The sequence below is a fragment of the Ovis aries genome, chromosome 4 (assembly GCF_016772045.2).
Source record: "Ovis aries strain OAR_USU_Benz2616 breed Rambouillet chromosome 4, ARS-UI_Ramb_v3.0, whole genome shotgun sequence".
Taxonomy (NCBI): domain Eukaryota; kingdom Metazoa; phylum Chordata; class Mammalia; order Artiodactyla; family Bovidae; genus Ovis; species Ovis aries.
The window spans coordinates 37,998,884-38,017,276 of record NC_056057.1 but is presented as its reverse complement, the minus strand read 5'-3'; the positions used below and the strand labels follow the sequence as shown (position 1 = coordinate 38,017,276).

The 18,393-nt window shown below is 35.1% G+C and overlaps 1 protein-coding gene across 4 annotated transcripts in view; it reads right to left on the bottom strand.

Moving 5' to 3' along the window:
* The window catches only part of SEMA3A (semaphorin 3A), a 548,751-nt gene that overhangs the window by 54,824 nt on the left and 475,534 nt on the right, over positions 1-18,393 (bottom strand). For all 4 annotated transcript variants that reach the window (XM_060414987.1, XM_042248468.2, XM_060414985.1 and 1 more), the window contains 3 exons: positions 3,258-3,400; positions 1,414-1,528; positions 1,245-1,314 (listed from right to left, as the gene is read on the bottom strand). In XM_060414987.1, coding sequence (XP_060270970.1) covers positions 1,245-1,314; positions 1,414-1,528; positions 3,258-3,400 — 328 coding nt within the window. The remainder of the gene's footprint in view (positions 1-1,244; positions 1,315-1,413; positions 1,529-3,257; positions 3,401-18,393) is intronic.

Below are 18,393 nucleotides of genomic sequence, written 5' to 3'. Positions count from 1 at the left end.
GTTGCTTCAGTCATGTCTGAGTCATGTCTGACTCTGTGTGACACTATGGACTATAGTCTTCCAGGCTCCTCTGTCCATGGGATTCTCCAGGCCAGAATACTGGAGTGGGTTGCCACGTCCTCCTCCAGGGGAACTCCCGACACAGGGATCCGACTTGCATCTCTTACATCTCCTGCATGGGCAGGCAGGTTCTTTACCACCAGCGCCACCTGGGAAGCCCCTAAGTACTCACAGAATATATGTATTCATGTCATAAACAGACAATATATGACACAAATATGTACATTCATATCATGTTACTTTAAAAAATTAAGTGAATATGTCCAATCAAATTTTAATGGTTTTAATACTTACAGAATAAATCAGTGTTGGACATTGTAGTTTAATCTTTCTTTATGGTATCACAGTCCTTTGCAGCACTTTTCCTGACTTTTGATTTTAAATTATTTCCCTTTTAAACATTTATACATATCCAAATACATAACACTATTTATATATTAAATATATATTTAATTCAGCAACTCCAGGTAATATAAACTTTATGCTGAAGAGAACAGTCAGAAAATAAGCTATTTGATTGACAGCAAGAGCTTTGAGGGAGATGAAAATGAGGAAAGGAGGAGGGGAAGAGAGAGGGAGGTGGAGAAGGAGGAGGGAGATGGAGGAGGTGAGGGAGAAGGAGGGTAAGGACAAGAGAGAAGAGAAAGGAGAGAAGAGGAAAAAAAGATTTTTCACCCTTAGTTTATATTACTATAAACTGTTAATAAAACATAGATTTCATTTTTTATTTTTAAAAAAATTTTTATTTTTAGTTTATTTTACTTTACAATACTGTATTGGTTTTGCCATACATTGACATGAATCCACCACGGGTGTACATGAGTTCCCAAACATGAACCCCCCTCCCACCTCCCACCCCATATCATCTCTCTGGATCATCCCCATTCTATGTTTATAATATTTTATATTTCATTCAAATTTTTCAAGTCAAAGCTATACATAGGGCATGGCATGCATGGCATGCATTTCATTGTTAAATTTATAGTAATGACCTTCTTTGCTAAAATTTATGTATAAAATGATTTACATCATGACTTATTTCAAGCACCCAAGAATGCACAAGAGCTCAAAGGTTAAGCCAACATTGTTCTTTCAAAAACATATTTTCACAAATATGGACACTTAAAACAGTGTCCAAAGGACATGGATTTTCTATGATAATAAGAGAATAAAATGCTCTTTACCTGGAAGTTGTAAACACTCCATATACAACTGGATTTTTAGGATCTTTAGAATTCATCAGGAATACATCCTCTGTTTAAAAATAAAATTAGGGAAATTTGCATTTCTGAAGGTTATGGCAAAGCCTGAACAAATATACTCTATGCAACATCAACGTCATTAGCTACTTACGCAATTCATCAAAATGAGTGTCGATGCCATTTGGGCCTGGCACTGAGCAAATGAGACGAGCTTTGAGGAATGTTGTCCATTTATTCACCAGACTTCTGTGGCCCCCAAAGTCATTCTGAATGGAGGGAATAACGGTTTTAAAAACTGTGCGTGCAAATGATAATTTAAAATATTAGTTTAATTGTCTCGTATCTTTTGTATATGAAACATACACAAAATGCAATTCCTCATTTTTCAAATTGATAAAGGAATTGTAAATGACTAGATATAAGTAACTGCATTCTCATCCTGCTGTTGGTGCAATCTATTCATTCAAACCTAATTCAAGGAGTGACTTGTAATAAATACCCCTTAGCATTAAACAGTCACTGTACTTTTTCCATTCTGTTACCACTTTGCAATGGACAATATTACTCTTGTGTCTGTTTTGCCTGCTTTAAGTCTCTCTCTCTTACGTAGTAAGATTTTATCCATCTAAGTAAGCTGGTTCATGGAAATAAGCACATTTGCACATAGTAGCACTTAATGAGTATTTATTGAATGAAAGAATAACTGCATGCCTCATAACCCATACTCAAAATACAACAGAAAAGCATGCTAAGCATTAAATATTTTTATAAGTTCGAACAGTTGAAATAATTCTGACTTTATAAATAGCATGTTGAAAAAAATATCAGAAAAATTTTAGTAAAGAAGTCATTCCAGAGTAACATATTGAAAAAGTAACTGCTCCCTGAAAATGAAAATTAACTGTAACTCAATGTAGCAATAAACTCTATTATGATGATATGCTTTTACTGGTAACTTCTAGGCTTTTAAAATAGTATTTATGTGCATATTTTTGAAGAAATATCTTTTCCTCAAAATTATAACACTGATTTATATTTTGTTTATATGATTTTATTTAGTATAAAGATTTTTTTTAACCCTTGTAAGCAGTGCTTTTAATGATGCTCTATATTTTGTGGAGAAAAGATTCTCATATATTCATATATCATTTGTATGTTTCCAGATCATTAAAACTTATAATTTTCCAGTAATTTAACATACTAGATAAAAAATTAAATCATGATTGTGGAACAAAAGAGGTTATGCCCCTCTTCTAAGATAGGGATTTGTAAAATTTCATTATTTTTTAAAAAATAATTTCATTTGAAGACAATAATTGACTTTGTCCCTATGATTTTCTTGAGATGAAAGGTGCTTTAATAATACAATAATAGTTGGCTTTAATCATATTGCATATATACTATATTTTACAGTATAGAGGGTAAGAACAATACTGTTACCATATGTTCACACTATTTAACCTTAAGTATTTACTGACAAATTTTTTATTCTGTCTAACATTATAATGCATCTCACATCCAATTTTGTGCCATACAGTATATGAAAGCTCACAGCTTCAAAATTATGTATGTTTGCTTTGTATGTGCACACTGAATGCAATAAATTTATAAAAATAAGCTATATTGTTTTTTCTTTTGTATTCATTCTTTAGCTATTTCCAACAAAATATATTCATTGAAAACCTACACACTGTAGGAAACTTTACTAGGTCTGAGAATACAAAAACTATTTTCCAAGGTAATATAAAAAATTATTTCTCTAGAATTTCAAACTAGCATTACTTACTGTACTTGTGAAATAGTATGTGGCAACCTCCACCTGCATGTTTGACTACAAGGTTATACATAAGCAACTATAATATGTTTTTGCCATTTAAATATTTATAATGATCAGGCAGGCTTTTTAGCCGTATTTTTATTAGACTTGTACAAAGATGGGAAAGGAGAAAAAAACTGTGATTAGGCAATGATGCTCTCATTTTCTCTTTACCTCACCTTGCATATCTGACCTATTCTAGCGTGAGTGGCTTTTCCAGTGTGTTCTCCATCTATTGCGTTTTCACGGAAGAAAAAGTACACTTTGTCATCTTCAGGGTTGTCACTCTCTGGGATGAGGTGGGCACTAATGAACCTTGGATCTGAGAGACAAATTATAGCACATGTATTAATTCACAATTGGGTAAATAAGATCATTCATTATAGTCTATTTTCAATTTTCTTTTAACTCCTATTTGACATGTTTCAAGAGCTAATTTTCCTTGGTTCACTCCTTTTCAGCAGATGCAAACTGTTCTTTATGCATTTTAAAGTATGTTACAAATCACTTATGTTTCAAAAAATTACTTTTTTTTCCAATAAAAATCAGGAATAGATACAGAAACCCTCAGTGTAGCCAGACAATGCAGATGCATTATTGGATATTAAAATATTTTGTAAACTGGAAGAGCTATCAAGCATCACTTATTGCCATCATCATTGTTATTCTTTTTTTTTAAGCATAAAATAGTTTAAATCACACTACCAATTGGTCTATTCCCCTTTCCAGTAAAAACTGTGTGGGAAGGGAGAGGTAAGATTCCTATAAAACAAAGCAAACCAAGTTCTCTCAAGTTGTACCCCATCTCACTAAGTGGGAATGCCATTTACTAGATACTCAAGCTCCAAACCCTGGCATCACCCTTGAGTTCGCTGTGTCTCCACAGAATAGGTCAGTGCGTATCTCTGATACATCACTACTTCTCTAAACCCTCCTATATCTTTTTGAATCACTGGCAGTAAAACACAAACTCCTTACAGTAACGAAGCCATCTATGATGGTCCCTGCTACTCTTCACGCCTTCTCTTCTACCTATTCTTCCTCCCATACCTTACTCCTAGCCAAGTATGCCAATCCCTTCCTGGTTCTCAAATAGGTTCAGTTCAGTTCAGTTGCTCAGTTGTGTCTGACTCTTCACAACCCCATGGACTGCAGTATGCCAAGCTTCCCTGTCCATCAGCAACTCCTGAAGCTTGATCACACTCATGTCCATCAAGTCGGTGATGCTATCCAACTATCTCATCCTCTGTCATCCGCTTCTCCTCCTGCCTTCAAACTTTCGCAGCATCAGGGTCTTTTCCAATGAGTCAGTTCTTTGCATCAGGTGGCCAAAGTATTAGAGCTTCAGTTTCAGCATCAGTCCTTCCAATGAATATTCAGGACTGATTTCGTTTAGGATTGACTGGTTTGATCTCCTTGCAGTCCAAGGGACTCTCAAGAGTCTTCAACACCACAGTTCAAAAGCATCAGTTCTTTGGTGCTCAGCTTTCTTTAATGTCAAAATCTCACATCCATACATGACTACTGGAAAAACCACAGCTTTGACTATATGGACCTTTGTCAGCAAAGTAATATTTCTGCTTTTTAATATGCTGTCTAGGTTGGTCATAGATTTCTTCCAGAAAGTTATAATCAAGCAAAAGTGATGACAGAAGAATAGATAAAAACAAAGCAAATGGTATTTTGTACTTATAGATATTATCTTAAGTTGGTATCATGGTCTGTCTCTAAAATATGTGAGGATAATTATCATCTTACACAAGTGGATTCTAGTGGGAAATCAAGCAAGTTATCATGTATAACACTGTTAAAAGGCCTTCAATCCGATTATCTCTTTAGTACCTGACACTATACGAACAGAGGATTTGGTAGCCAAATTAAATCTGACATAACTTCAGATATGACAAAAAGTACCATTATACACAGAAAATAATAAACATATTACAATAGAAAAAGAGAATATCGAAGAAAAACAAAGTCAATTTAATGTGACTTGGCTATAAGAAATTTACATCATTATCTTGAACAAAATATTCACTCTAATTTCAAAATAAATCTGGTCTTTAGTTGATGTTTTCCAAAAATTTAAAAGAAGCCATTCTTTTAATATATTGAATTTAGAAAATCTTATATATATTTATTTTTTGGCCCAAACCTTTGCTCACTATTCATTTTCTGTTTCTCAGGAGCCCAAAATTTGCCTTTCTCTTCCTTGCCCCTCTCTGTCATTCTCAGTCTATTTCTCTCCTCTCTGGTGAATCCTCCTCTTTATCTAATCCAGTCATTCTAATTGTCTTCCTTATCATCCTAGAACTTCTTGGCCTCCTAAACCTCCAGTTACCCGCCTATACAACCCCAGAACTTTCCTCTCTCTGTCTTCATACCTAAGCAAGGATGAAGAAAATCATATAGTCTTTGTAAATGGATGTACATACATTCAAACTATTCATCCTAAATGCTAACGTTGCTAAGGAATTATTTTATTTACTTTTAGTGACTCACTTTAGACTTATTATCTGCTGCTGTTTAAAATCATTCTCACTGTCTTCAAAATAACTAATGGATCATCTCTCAATTTATCCTCCAAAGATGGATTATTTATCTGCTATACCACTGAGATCAAAGCCATTTAGTAAGAACTCCCTTCTTTTGCTTCCTTCCCCACCCAATCTTTCTTTACTTCCATTCTGTGGAAGAATGACTGCTCTTCCTTTATATGTCTAAGGCCTCTCTCTATTTGCTCTCAATCCAGTCATCTACAGACTGTTGGTTGCTCCAATAAACAATCTCCCTTCTTCATACAATCTCTCACTATTTGTATTTTCATTTATCAAATATTTCCTAAGCACTTGCTCTGTGCTCCTAATTGTGGAGGATCAGGGGAAATGTTTTCTACCTACATGGTGCTTACTGTCTGTGAGAGAATACCAACAATTAAACACAGAAATTATTAAATTGCACATAATTTGCAAAAATAGAGAGTTTGAAATGACTGTAATGAAAAATGAAGAGAAAACTGATCTTGCTTTGATGGAATTAGGGAAAGTTTTTCTCAGAAGAAATGACATACAATTCAAGACCTGAAGAATATCTAGGAGTTTCCCAGGTAGAAGGAACACAGGTGCGAGGTTACAGAAACCACAGAGAATTTTACACAACAGAGGAGGGAGGTGGTCAGAGATGATGACAAAGTTAAGCCACAGTAAGAAGGAAGTTTATTGTTCAGTAGTTTATTTTCCTAATGGCTAAAAGGGAAACCAGTATTTTAAACTTAGTAATGACATTATCAGGTTTCTATTTTTAGAAGATCACGGGCTTCTGTAGGAAAAAATACATATATACTGGGGCAAGAACGAAGGCAAGAAGATTACTTTGAAGGCTGGTTAGAAATTATGGTGATGTGGACTTGTATCACAGAGGAGACAAATGCAGAGACTGTGAAAGTAGAAAAACTGAATTACGTTCACTGATAAGACACTGGCTATGAGAAGCAGTAAGAAAAATCATGGACAAATTAAAGAAACAGTTGATTTATTTTATTATTTTTTACTTTTTTATTTAAAATTTTTTAACTTTATTTTACTTTACAATACTGTATTGGTTTGCCATACATTGACATGAATCCACCACGGGTGTACCTGAGTTCCCAAACATGAACCCCCTTCCCACCTCCCACCCCATATCATCTCTCTGGATCATCCCCGTGCACCAGCCCCAAGCATCCTGTATCCTGTATTGAACCTAGACTGGCGATTCGTTTCTTACATGATAGCATACATGTTTCAATGCCATTCTCCCGAATCATCCCACCCTTTTCTTCTCCCTCAGAGTCCAAAAGTCCGTTCTATACATCTGTGTCTCTTTTGCTGTCTTGCATACAGGGTCATCATTGCCATTTTCTAAATTCCATATATACGTGTTAGTATACTGTATTGGTGTTTTTCTTTCTGGCTTATTTCACTCTGTATAATCGTCTCCAGTTTCATCCATCTCATTAGAACTGATTCAAATGTATTCTTTTTAATGGCTGGGTAATACTCCATTGTGTATATGTACCACAGCTTTCTTATCCATTCATCTGCTGATGGAAATCTAGGTTGTTTCCAGTTCCTGGCTATTATAAACAGTGCTGCGATGAACATTGGGGTACATGTGTCTCTTTTGAAACAGTTGATTTAAACATCTGGTTGGATAAGGATCATTTACTGAGATGGAACAACTGAGGAGAATAGATTTGAGAGTGGAGAAGGAAGACTAGCCCAGTTTAGTGCATCTTTGGTGGGAGATGGTTTTGAAGTTATCCCTTAGATCAGGAGATACCAGAGTTCTTTCCCAACTGGTAGTGTTCTTAATGTTAATCAACAGGAACCACCTCACCAGCCAACTGATTACTCATCCTCCTTTGGTTGTCATCAGCCATTGGCACAATAAAGCAGTCACATCTTTCCAAAATTTTTTTTTGTTTTTCTGGCTTGTGCCTTTTTTTTTTTTTTTTGACTCTGAACCTCAATTGTTAATAATAATCTTCACCATTTCCTTTGGGACTATTTTTCCTAAAACCCTAAATATATATGTTCCTTAAATTTATTTTCAGACACCTCTTATTTCCTTCTATTCCTATAAATAAAGCCATCTCCTAGTATTTCTTCTACTATTTTAATATTCTTAATTTTATTATATTTTAAAAGTTTTTTCCTTTGGGAATTTATTCACTTTTGTAGCTTGAAGTATCACCAGACTACATCAGCCTTTTTTTTCTTCCTATATTCAATTCTGCATTTCAAAATTTTGGCTACAGTATTCTACTTAGATATCTTATTGCAACTTAAATTCATTATGCCCAGCAAAGAACTCTTTAACTTTTCTTTAAAAACTGTTTCTGCTCATACTTTTCCATTTTGGTTAATGTGAAGATCAGTACCTAGATATAAATGCTAGTTTACCTTAAATTGCCTCCATCTCCTGCAGGACTTCTGTTTGGTACTCTAAATTTATTTTCAAACGTATTCTTGCTATAATTTTCATTTCTTTCCCCTGTTTTATAGCATTAACTTTGCCAGCAAAACTCAGTCTTTTCACTTTACAGTTATATTTTTGGAATAATCTAACTTATACATGTATTATCTATTTCTTCTAAGGCATCTATCCATACAGTGCTACAAAAATAAGTACAAATGCATTTATACCATGTATTTTTAAATAACAGATTTCAAATGTCATAGGATAAGACCACCATAAATCAAAATGTGGCAACCAGAAAGGGCTATAGGGCTGATACTATTCCAGGTCAGTAACAGGGCTAAAAGTAGATACTACATTTATCAATACATATGCTCAAGATGGACCATGATTTTGGCTCAGAGCTTTCTAGCAAGAAGAGGAAGTGGGAAACCTTGTCAGCTGCATTATTCACAGTCTCTAATATAGACAATAAACTAAAGGCAAGCCACACCATTCATGGACTAAACCCTTTGACTTATCTTTCAGTAGAACCTACCACATTTCCCTTTATTAACTCCTTAGCAAGCCCACATATCATTCCAGAAAACACATCTACCATCTTCACAGTCCTTTAGTTCACATAACATGGAGGAAAATTGGCTTCTATCTCTTCTAAATCATTTAATTCTTTTCTTTTTTTATGATGCTCACCTTCATTTTTTTTTTTATGACAGGCATTTGTCCATTATTTCTCCCTCTCTTACCTTCAGCTTCTAATAGACCAAAAACTCCCCTGAGCATATTGTGAATCTATCTCACTGCAGCTACCTAAATGCATGCCCTTATCTCTTCTGCCCTGGCACCCACATTCATGTTTTCCCTGCCTGTGGCCTTACCTTCTTCAATCCCCCTGGTACATTCTACCTCCTTTTAACATATAAACCCTTTCTTAGCACCTGGTGCATGTTCCTCAATTCGAATCCATAAAACTCTGTTTAATGATGTATTTTCTTTCCTCTTTATTATTATAAGATGATCTCCCTATTTTCCCCCTATTTCTTCCAGTCTAAGCATAATTTCTCAAACAGAACATTGCTCCTGAATGACTAAATGAAGAAACAGATGAATGAATTTGCTGAACTAAAATGTGCAGTTTTTTTTTTTTAAGATATATCACATTTTATTGCTTTTGGACGTAGTTTGTTAAAGCTTGGGAATGAACAGAACTCATCATAGCTTTGACAATGTTTAAGTCCCTGGTTAAAGAAATGTTTAGATGTGTTTATTTAAACTGCAACTATTTCTAAGAGTTATTATACCATAGTGGTTTTTCAAAAGGTTCTTCTGAAATGTTATAAATGGTATTTTAATTGAGAAGAAGCTTTTTGTTTTTGATTGTATCCCTTTGTGTTAGGTAACTAATGTAGTAAAATAGATTATGTGTTTGCAATTGTTCAAATTTAGATTTCATCAGTAGGATTAAAATATCAGAAAGTATGCCTCTTCATTTTATGGAGCTAAGAATAACACATATATTAGAAGTCAGAGATTACCACTGTCCTGCAAAACTTCAAGTATTCAATAACTTGCCCTGTCATCAAAAATACTGCATGGAAAAGTTTTACCAAAATTCATCTAGATTGACCTATTTTGTTAGTTCTCTTTAGGAATCTAAGAAAATTCCTGGCATTTACAGAGGAAGTTATTCTACTTCCAGTACTTCCAGCAAATGGCAAGCAGAAATGAAAAACCCAAACCCACTAGTTACTTTTTCTTTTAAAATTTGTGTTCTGTAACCCATTAAATCAGTGATTGCCTATTTCCAGATACAAATTCCTGATTTTAATATGGCCAAGTCCATTCAAAATAACAGACATGCACATACAGGATTTTTAATAATGTAAATAGTTACAATGCCCCTAGATACTTTTCCACATTGCAACTCTGTAAATTGCTCTACTCTGTAAAGTTCACAAAATCCCAAGTGAGAATGATTTAACAAAACCTTTGAGCTTGTACAATTTGACAATATTTCTTGCCATGCGAAGCAGGAAGTTCATGTGGATATATAGCAAAAGCTGAACATCAAAAGAAAGGGGCAAAATCCATTTAAGCAAGATCAAAGTGCATTAATCTTGCCAGCATACAACTGCAATGTAAACACTATGAAGGGTAAATAGAGTTGGAAAGATTCTCTCATCTGAATAGCTTACAAATGGTATGCCTTTGGGGAAGAAACGTTGCCTTTACAGGTACTGTGCTACCTTTGCAATGCCCCTGAGCTTGGGATAGAAGCTGAACAAATAATGACATTTAATAATCTTGGGCCAATGCTATCATGTGAAACATGGGGTCTTTAATCATGAAAATAGCAATAGATGCTGAGTAAATACACTTCTCTTCTCTTTTCCCCTTTATCTCCTTTAGCACCCCTTGACATTCTTCCACACCTCATCCCACACATGGCATTTCTTGCAAAATTCACGTTTGGGCACCACCTGCCACTTATAACAGTACCACTCTGTCGAAATATTTTTAGCAGCTGCAAATTAAACTGTCCTTCAGGTGCAATCTCACACTTAATGAAAATGACACCTTGGCAGAGGACATGCGGCTCCCTTTATGATTCATTCGGCATCTTGAGTTTATTTAAGTTATGAACACATTTTGCTGCACTCAGGATTAGGATCAGCCTGATTTGCTAGGATGGGTACATTCTGACCAGCATTTGGCTGGACTTCTCCCTTGTACCCACGAGTCCCCAAAGAACAAGAACATTCAAGCAAAACAATACAAATATTTTTTCTGAAAATGAATCAAACCTACTGGATGATTTAAGGTTTTGCAATATCTATACTCCAAATGGTATAACATACATTGGTTTTCTAGGACATAAATTACACACAGTTCATTTGGATAGAGGATGGAATTAATGATTATAAACTCTCTTATGCAACTTTAAGAGGAATAGTTTCACACCATGAAATAGACAATCCTCTTGTAAAGTATGTTAGGGGGTTCTAGAGCAGAATAAAAGGAACAAAAGCCCGCTGGAGAAACACAGTGCTAATTACCTAACTCTGAATCAGTTCTGACACCATTTATAACAGGACAGGAAGGCTTGAAAATTCACCTAGTTCACAAATAAACATATAGACTCTTGTTTTCTTCACATCTGAAATGTGATTTCACTGACATTATGATTTATGTATGAAGAAAAATCCTTACTAAATATACACCTTGAATTAACAACATTAAAAATAAATTCTTACCTCACTGTACATATATAAAAACTCTCCTGTGATAGGAGTCAAATAAAAACTGGATAAAATGAGGCTTTTCCCACTCACTGGACTTGTAACATCAAAAAATTAATAAATGTTAACTAGTCTGAACTTTCTTATTTGTCAGAGGCACATATCTCTGAGGGGTGATGGAAGAATTACATTAGAATATATATATATATATATATATCAGATCAGATCAGTCGCTCAGTCATGTCCAACTCTGTGACCCCATGATTCGCAGCAGGCCAGGCTTCCCTGTCCATCACCAACTATGGGAGTCTATTCAAACTCATGTCCATCAAGTCAGTGATGCCATCCAGCCATCTCATCCTCTGTCGTCCCCTTCTCCTCCTGCCCCCAATCCCTCCCAGCATCACAGTCTTTTCCAATGAGTCAACTCTTCACATGAGGTGGCCAAAGTACTGGAGTTTCAGCTTTAGCATCATTCCTTCCAAAGAAATCCCAGGATTGATCTCCTTTAGGATGGACTGGTTGGCTCTCCCTGCAGTCCAAGGGACTTGCAAGAGTCTTCTCCAACATCACAGTTCAAAAGCATCAATTCTTTGGCACTCAGCCTTCTTCACAGCCCAACTCTCACATCCATACATGACCACTGGAAAACCATAGCCTTGACTAGACGGACCTTAGTCAGCAAAGTAATGTCTCTGCTTTTGAATATGCTATCTAGGTTGGTCATAACTTTTCTTCCAAGGAGTAAGCGTCTTTTAATTTCATGGCTGCAATCACCATCTGCAGTGATTTTGGAGCCCCCAAAAATAAAGTCTGACACTATTTCCACTGTTTCCCCATCTATTTCCCATGAAGTGATGGGACCAGATGCCATGATCTTCATTTTCTGAATGTTGAGCTTTAAGCCAACTTTTTCACTCCCCTCTTTCACTTTCATCAAGAGGCTTTTTAGCTCCTCTTCACTTTCTGCCATAAGCGTGGTGTCATCTGCATATCTGAGGTTATTGATATTTCTCCTGGCAATCTTGATTCCAGCTTGTGTTTCTTCTAGTCCAGCGTTTCCCATGATGTACTCTGCATATAAGTTAAATAAGCAGGGTGACAATATACAGCCTTGACGTACTCCTTTTCCTATTTGAAACCAGTCTGTTGTTCCATGTCCAATTCTAACTGTTGCTTTCTGACCTGCATACAGATTTCTCAAGAGGCAGGTCAGGTGGTCTGATATTCCCATCTCTTTCAGAATTTTCCAGTTTATTGTATACATCTACATATATATATATATATCTGTGTGTGTATCTATCTATCTACTTACCTACCTACCTATTTATATTCCTGTATCACAGGCCTTCAAAAACTGCTAACTTGTATAATTATAGAACATAAAAGTTTAGAAATATACTGTGTAAATATATGTTTAAAAGTTAATGGTAACGAAAACTTAGATTGCTAATGAAAGCAAACAAACAGAAGCTGGATGATAAGGAATCTGTAAGCCTGTTATAGACAACTGAGAAGAACAAAGAGCAGTTGTAAATTATGTAAATTTTAAAACTTCATTTTTACAACTAAGAAAAATATTTCCAATGTCACAGCCTTAGACTTCAAAATACTTACAAGCTAACTAGCAGGGAAGTTGCTGATAGAGAAAATCTCTCACCAGATGAAGGCCAGCACACCAGGATGGCACCCAAAGTGACTGTTTTTTTTCCCTTTCAGCTCTGATGCAGCATGGGGTAGGGGGGAGGCCCCCAAAGAATCAGAAGACCGTGAATGGGAACGTCTAGCACATTGAGAATGCAGGGAATGCAGCATAAGGTCATCTCACATTCTTAGCTAACAGCCTAAGCAGAATGGATATATCATTTTTGGCTATGGAATAGAAAAACCTCTGGCTGCCAAGAAATAGGCCTGGAAAAACTTTTGATGCTTAGTTGGCTGGGAAAGTATGAACAGCCCTTGGGGTAGTTTAACCCAAAGAAAGGTTCAAAATGAGTCATGCCAGGAAACCGAGAAGAGCTGATTAGAGTGGGAAGATGAGCACAAACAGTAAGCGAAAACAAAAGGTACTAGTTACTTTGACCCTTCCTTGTCCTTTTTATACACTGTTCTAAGCCACACTCATCCCAGAAAGAAATCTGACATTAAGACCCAACAAATGTTCAAAATGCAAACTAGAAACTAGCAAAGCTAGGATGTGAACAAGATCCGAGTTTTTACTGTTCCAAGCAGCATCAAATATTTATACCAATGTATTTTGTAATTTTTGTAATATGTATCTAAGTTGTATATGCACATACATCATTTGGTTACTGTTTACTCTTTTAATAAAGAGATTAGCTTTATTAAAAAATAGTATAAAAGCTTGATGCTTTCTACTACTTCAGACTCCATTAAGGCATTCAAGGTCTTCACTATTCAGCCCCTCTGCTATATAATTCAAGGCTCACCTCACATTGCATTTTCATCTGTATCCTCCTGTTATCATTCTGCATTCTTGAAACTTTCAGTCTTAAATGACTGTATTTATGTAAATTCTATATGAAGAATCATGCCAATTTTTTAAGATCTTTTACTAATATTTTCCAAAAGTACTTTCTTTAAATTCTTCAAGTGGAAATTTGTCTTCTGGGTTCTCACAATATTTTGCTTAGATTTCAGTTAAAACTATTAAACCATCTCACCTGCCCTAAATATTCTTCACAATTTCTTCACAAAGTGTTTTTGAGGCAGGGCTCTGTCATTCATCTTCAAATCCTAATTCTTAAGATAGTATATATTACCATTTAAATTCTTGCTAATTTGAACTCAACTGAACACTGTTCTATTTTCATAACTGTTTTACAGTTTGTAAACTGCCTTCACACAGGTGATGGCAGACTAGCTGCACGAGGGATGCAGTAAGAGGCCAGCACAACCTTTGGCTAAGCTTTCCCACTGACTAACTGTGTGGCCCTTAGCACATTACTTCACATATCTGTTTCAAGTTCTCATCATAAGGTGAGAATATGGTGAGGCTATAAAGCTCAAATGACCTAATGGTTTTAAAACACATGGACATAGAACAACATGCCACGTGAAATAAGAGCTATCATTGTTTTCCAAGTATTGGTTACCCCTGCTTCAAAGTTAGCCATGTGCTGTTCTCCAGAAATCATTTAAGAAGAGCACCATTGAAGAAAAAAAAAAAAAAGAACATCTTTAAAAAATACAAAAGTGGAAAATAAAGGGCACAAACAAAGGGCAAATCAACAGCTCCTTTCCCCCGCCCCATCACTTGGTCATAATGAAAGAGAAAATGAGTCAGACACTAAAATATCAGCAGCTGCATGTTTCTCCATACAAACTTAGATAAAGACACATGAATTCAAAAAATTCAAAAGGAGGTTTGATTCTCAGTGTTGAGACTTAACAGCTATATTCCCCATCAAGCACAACTGGATGTGCTGCAACATTTTTAGGTTCTCCCTTGTACTTCCTGTCGACAAATTTATGCCATGAGTATACTCATCACCTTTGCAATTACTGAATGATTATCATTTTTAATCACATTATATATAGGTAAGATTACAGGTTTGTATAATCATTATTAAGTAAGACTATTTTTCTGCTAAAAAAATTTTTTTAAGTAGAGTAAGGAAATATTCAGAAACATGTCACTTCCATAGTTGCTGCCTCTCACTTTCATTCATGTATGTGTGTGTATATATATATATATTTATCTCCATCTTAATCAGTTTGATTCCCCAATTATCAGGATATTCTTTTGTGCCTGAGCAGCACTTCTGGGCTGACTTTTGACCATGTTTATTAGTATTGCACATTCAGCTTCTCAGAATAACTCACTATCTCCATCATGTCCACACTTGTTCCAACTGGAAGCTCATCTTTCTCAATGCCACCACATTTCTTTCTCCTTATTCTTCATCAATATTTAGTCAGTCATCAAGCTTTATTTCCATCTCTCTCCTAAATATTTTTATATCTATCTCTATTCTTCATGTCTTAATTTAGGTCCTTAAAGTTCTTCCGCCCTTTAATAGCTTTCTGAGTTTCTTGTTGTCAGTCTTACCTTGCTACAGTTTCTTCTTCTATACAACACCAAGCGGCTTCATCAACATTCAGTTTGTTTTTGTCAATGCATTGTTTGACATTCTCCTTGATACAGTTTTGGTTGGAATATAAATTGCTCTAGCCATTTTTTGTAAAGCCATACATATACCTACCCTATGATATCCCAGGTGGCTCAGTGGTAAAGAATCCACCTGCCAAAGCAAGAGACACAGGAGATGTGGGTTCAATTTCTGGGTCAGGAAGATCCCCTGGAGGAGGAAATGGCAACCCACACCAGTATTCTTGCCTGGAAAATTCCATGGACAGAGGAGCTTGGCGGGCTGCAGTCCAGGTGGTTGCAAAGATTCAGACATGACTGAGCGACTGAGCATACAGGCTTACCATGATCCATTCATTCACTTCCTTGCCTTTTAACTGAGAGAAATGAAAACTTACATGCCCACAACTAGACTTGAACAAGAATGGTTATGGCAGTGTCATTAAGCTGAGGTGTCTATCTATCAGTACAACAGATAACAGGATGTGGTGTAGCCCAAACAGGTAAATTTTCCCAGAATCATTTGAAAAGACCCTGATGCTGGGAAAGATTGAAGGCAGGAGGAGAAGGGGATGACAGAGGATGAGATGGTTGGATAGCATCACCAACTCAATGGACACGAGTTTGAGTAAACTCCAGGAGTTGGTGATGGACAGGGAGGCCTGGTGTGCTGCAGTTCATGGGTCACAGAGTTGGATGAGACTGAGAGACAGAACTGAACTGAACTGAACTGAATTTCCCAGAAATAATAAAAAACAAAATACTGATATATAATGATATGGATGAATTTCAAAAATATTAAAACAAAGGAGCATGTATTATGTAATTCCATTTATGAGTTTCTGAAGTAGGCACGAATAATTTTTGTAAAAAATTCAGAATACTGGATTCCTCTGGGGACAAAGGTATGGGGATTGATTAGGAAACGGCAAGAGAAAACTTTCTGGGGTGTTTCTAACCTTGATTGGCATTTAGGGTACAGAAGTATTTCATGTGTCACAACTCACTGTGCACTACACTTGTTACTAGTGCATTTCACTGTACATTAACTTCACCTCAATAGAAAAAAATAAACAATATTGAACTCGAATCACTGTTAATCATTTGAGAATTGTGTGCTGATGTCTGAAATCTATTTTGAATTGACACAAAAAAGATGGTTGATGAAGAAAAATGGATGGATAGATATGTGATAAATTATAGAAAACTGTAAATTTGTAGAATACAGGTTGAGAACAACTGTGCATCACTATCAAAGTCTTTCAAATTTCTGGTATATGAAAATTTTTCTTAGAAAAATAATTTAAAATTACTTCTATGTCTCTGAAACAAAAATAATATGTTTATCTTAACTTTCTGTTAAGGTGTGCTAAAACACATATAAGGATTAAGATAAATTAAGAAAACATAGCCTGTAAATAATTATCATTATGGGTGGTAAGAAAATCACTTACTTTCTTTTCTTTACTGATACTTATCTTTATAACTTAGTCTTAAATTCAAACTGCAGAAAAATCAAGAAACTAAAGCTGTATAACTGAGCCTGCACAGAAAACATCACTTAGATTTTCAGAGATGTAAATTTGTATGATAAACTCTTCAGTGTATGGTTGATTTTCTATACCTAGATAGCATGTATGTTCTTTTTACTTAAATATTGTGGTTTTTAACATCTTACAGTCAAATAGGAATATTTTCATATTGTAATTGCCTATATGCTGTAGAAACGTTTGAAAAGTAAACTGGTAATAAATGTTGAGTTTCTGTGTTTCTTTTTTTTTTTTTAAAGAAGTAACATGTTGCTGCATTTTTTCATCTTTCTGTCCTGCTGGTTGATTTATTTTTATCATGTATATTATACAATCATTTCTCTATTTTATTGAATTTCTCAAATTACAGATATACAGTATTGAGTACAAAGCAGGTTTTAAGAAGAGTGATTGGAATATTAATCTAAGTTAAATTAAATGGCTCTATCAGTTCACAGGACTACTTCTCACTTCTTATGATCTGATACTTATCTAATAAATGTGGTCTGCTTTCACTCTTTTACCTTGTAAGCATGTTGTCTTTTTTATTGATTGTTGTAAAAGAAGCAATTCTTCAATATTTAAACATGGGAATGATATAATTATATACCTTATTCTTTATAAGTTAAGAGTGATTTTTCTCCATTGCAGAATTTAGGAGTTGCATAATGATGTTCTTTTTATTTATAGGCACATTATGAATAATGACCTGTAGGTCTGTTTTATATCATGATAGATATGGATTAGAAATAGTTCATGTCTTTAGATTTAGTACAGTTACCTCAACTATAATATTTTTAGGCATTTATATAATTTTTGATTATTTATTCCTTCTTAAATATAGAAAGTTGTAATACTATAAATTATTTCTTGGATTAGGTCCTAAATAAATAAATTCATATCTATGCATCATCATAAAGTGTCCTTTTATCATTTACATTAGGTTTTTGAATTATGCCCCAGGTGGCACTAGTGGTAAAGAACCTGCCTGCCAATGCATGACATGTAGGAGACTTGGGTTCAATCTCTGGGTCATAAAGATCCCCTGGAGTAGGAAACAGCAACCTGCTCCAGCATTCTTGGGTGGAAAAGTCCATGGACAGAGGAGCCAGTGGGCTATAGTCTACAGGATCACAAGGAGGCAGATACAACTGAACACAAAAAGAGTTGGCCATGGTTGAGCACAAGTTTAGATTAGATAGATGATTTGTTACTTGAGAACATCAGAGAAATTTCATGGAAGAATTTTCATTATTTAATAATGGTTACAAATGGATACACATACATATATAATATACATATTCTTGAGATAAAAATAAGTTGGATATTGATTTTTATTATATTTAAACCTCAAGGACTTAATATAGACTTTTTCCCCCAATGGATTTCTACAAAATTGAGAAGGTTTGGGAAAAAGGCAATTTTAAAAAATATTTTGTCATTACAGATATTAACATTAAATGGAATATGTATAATG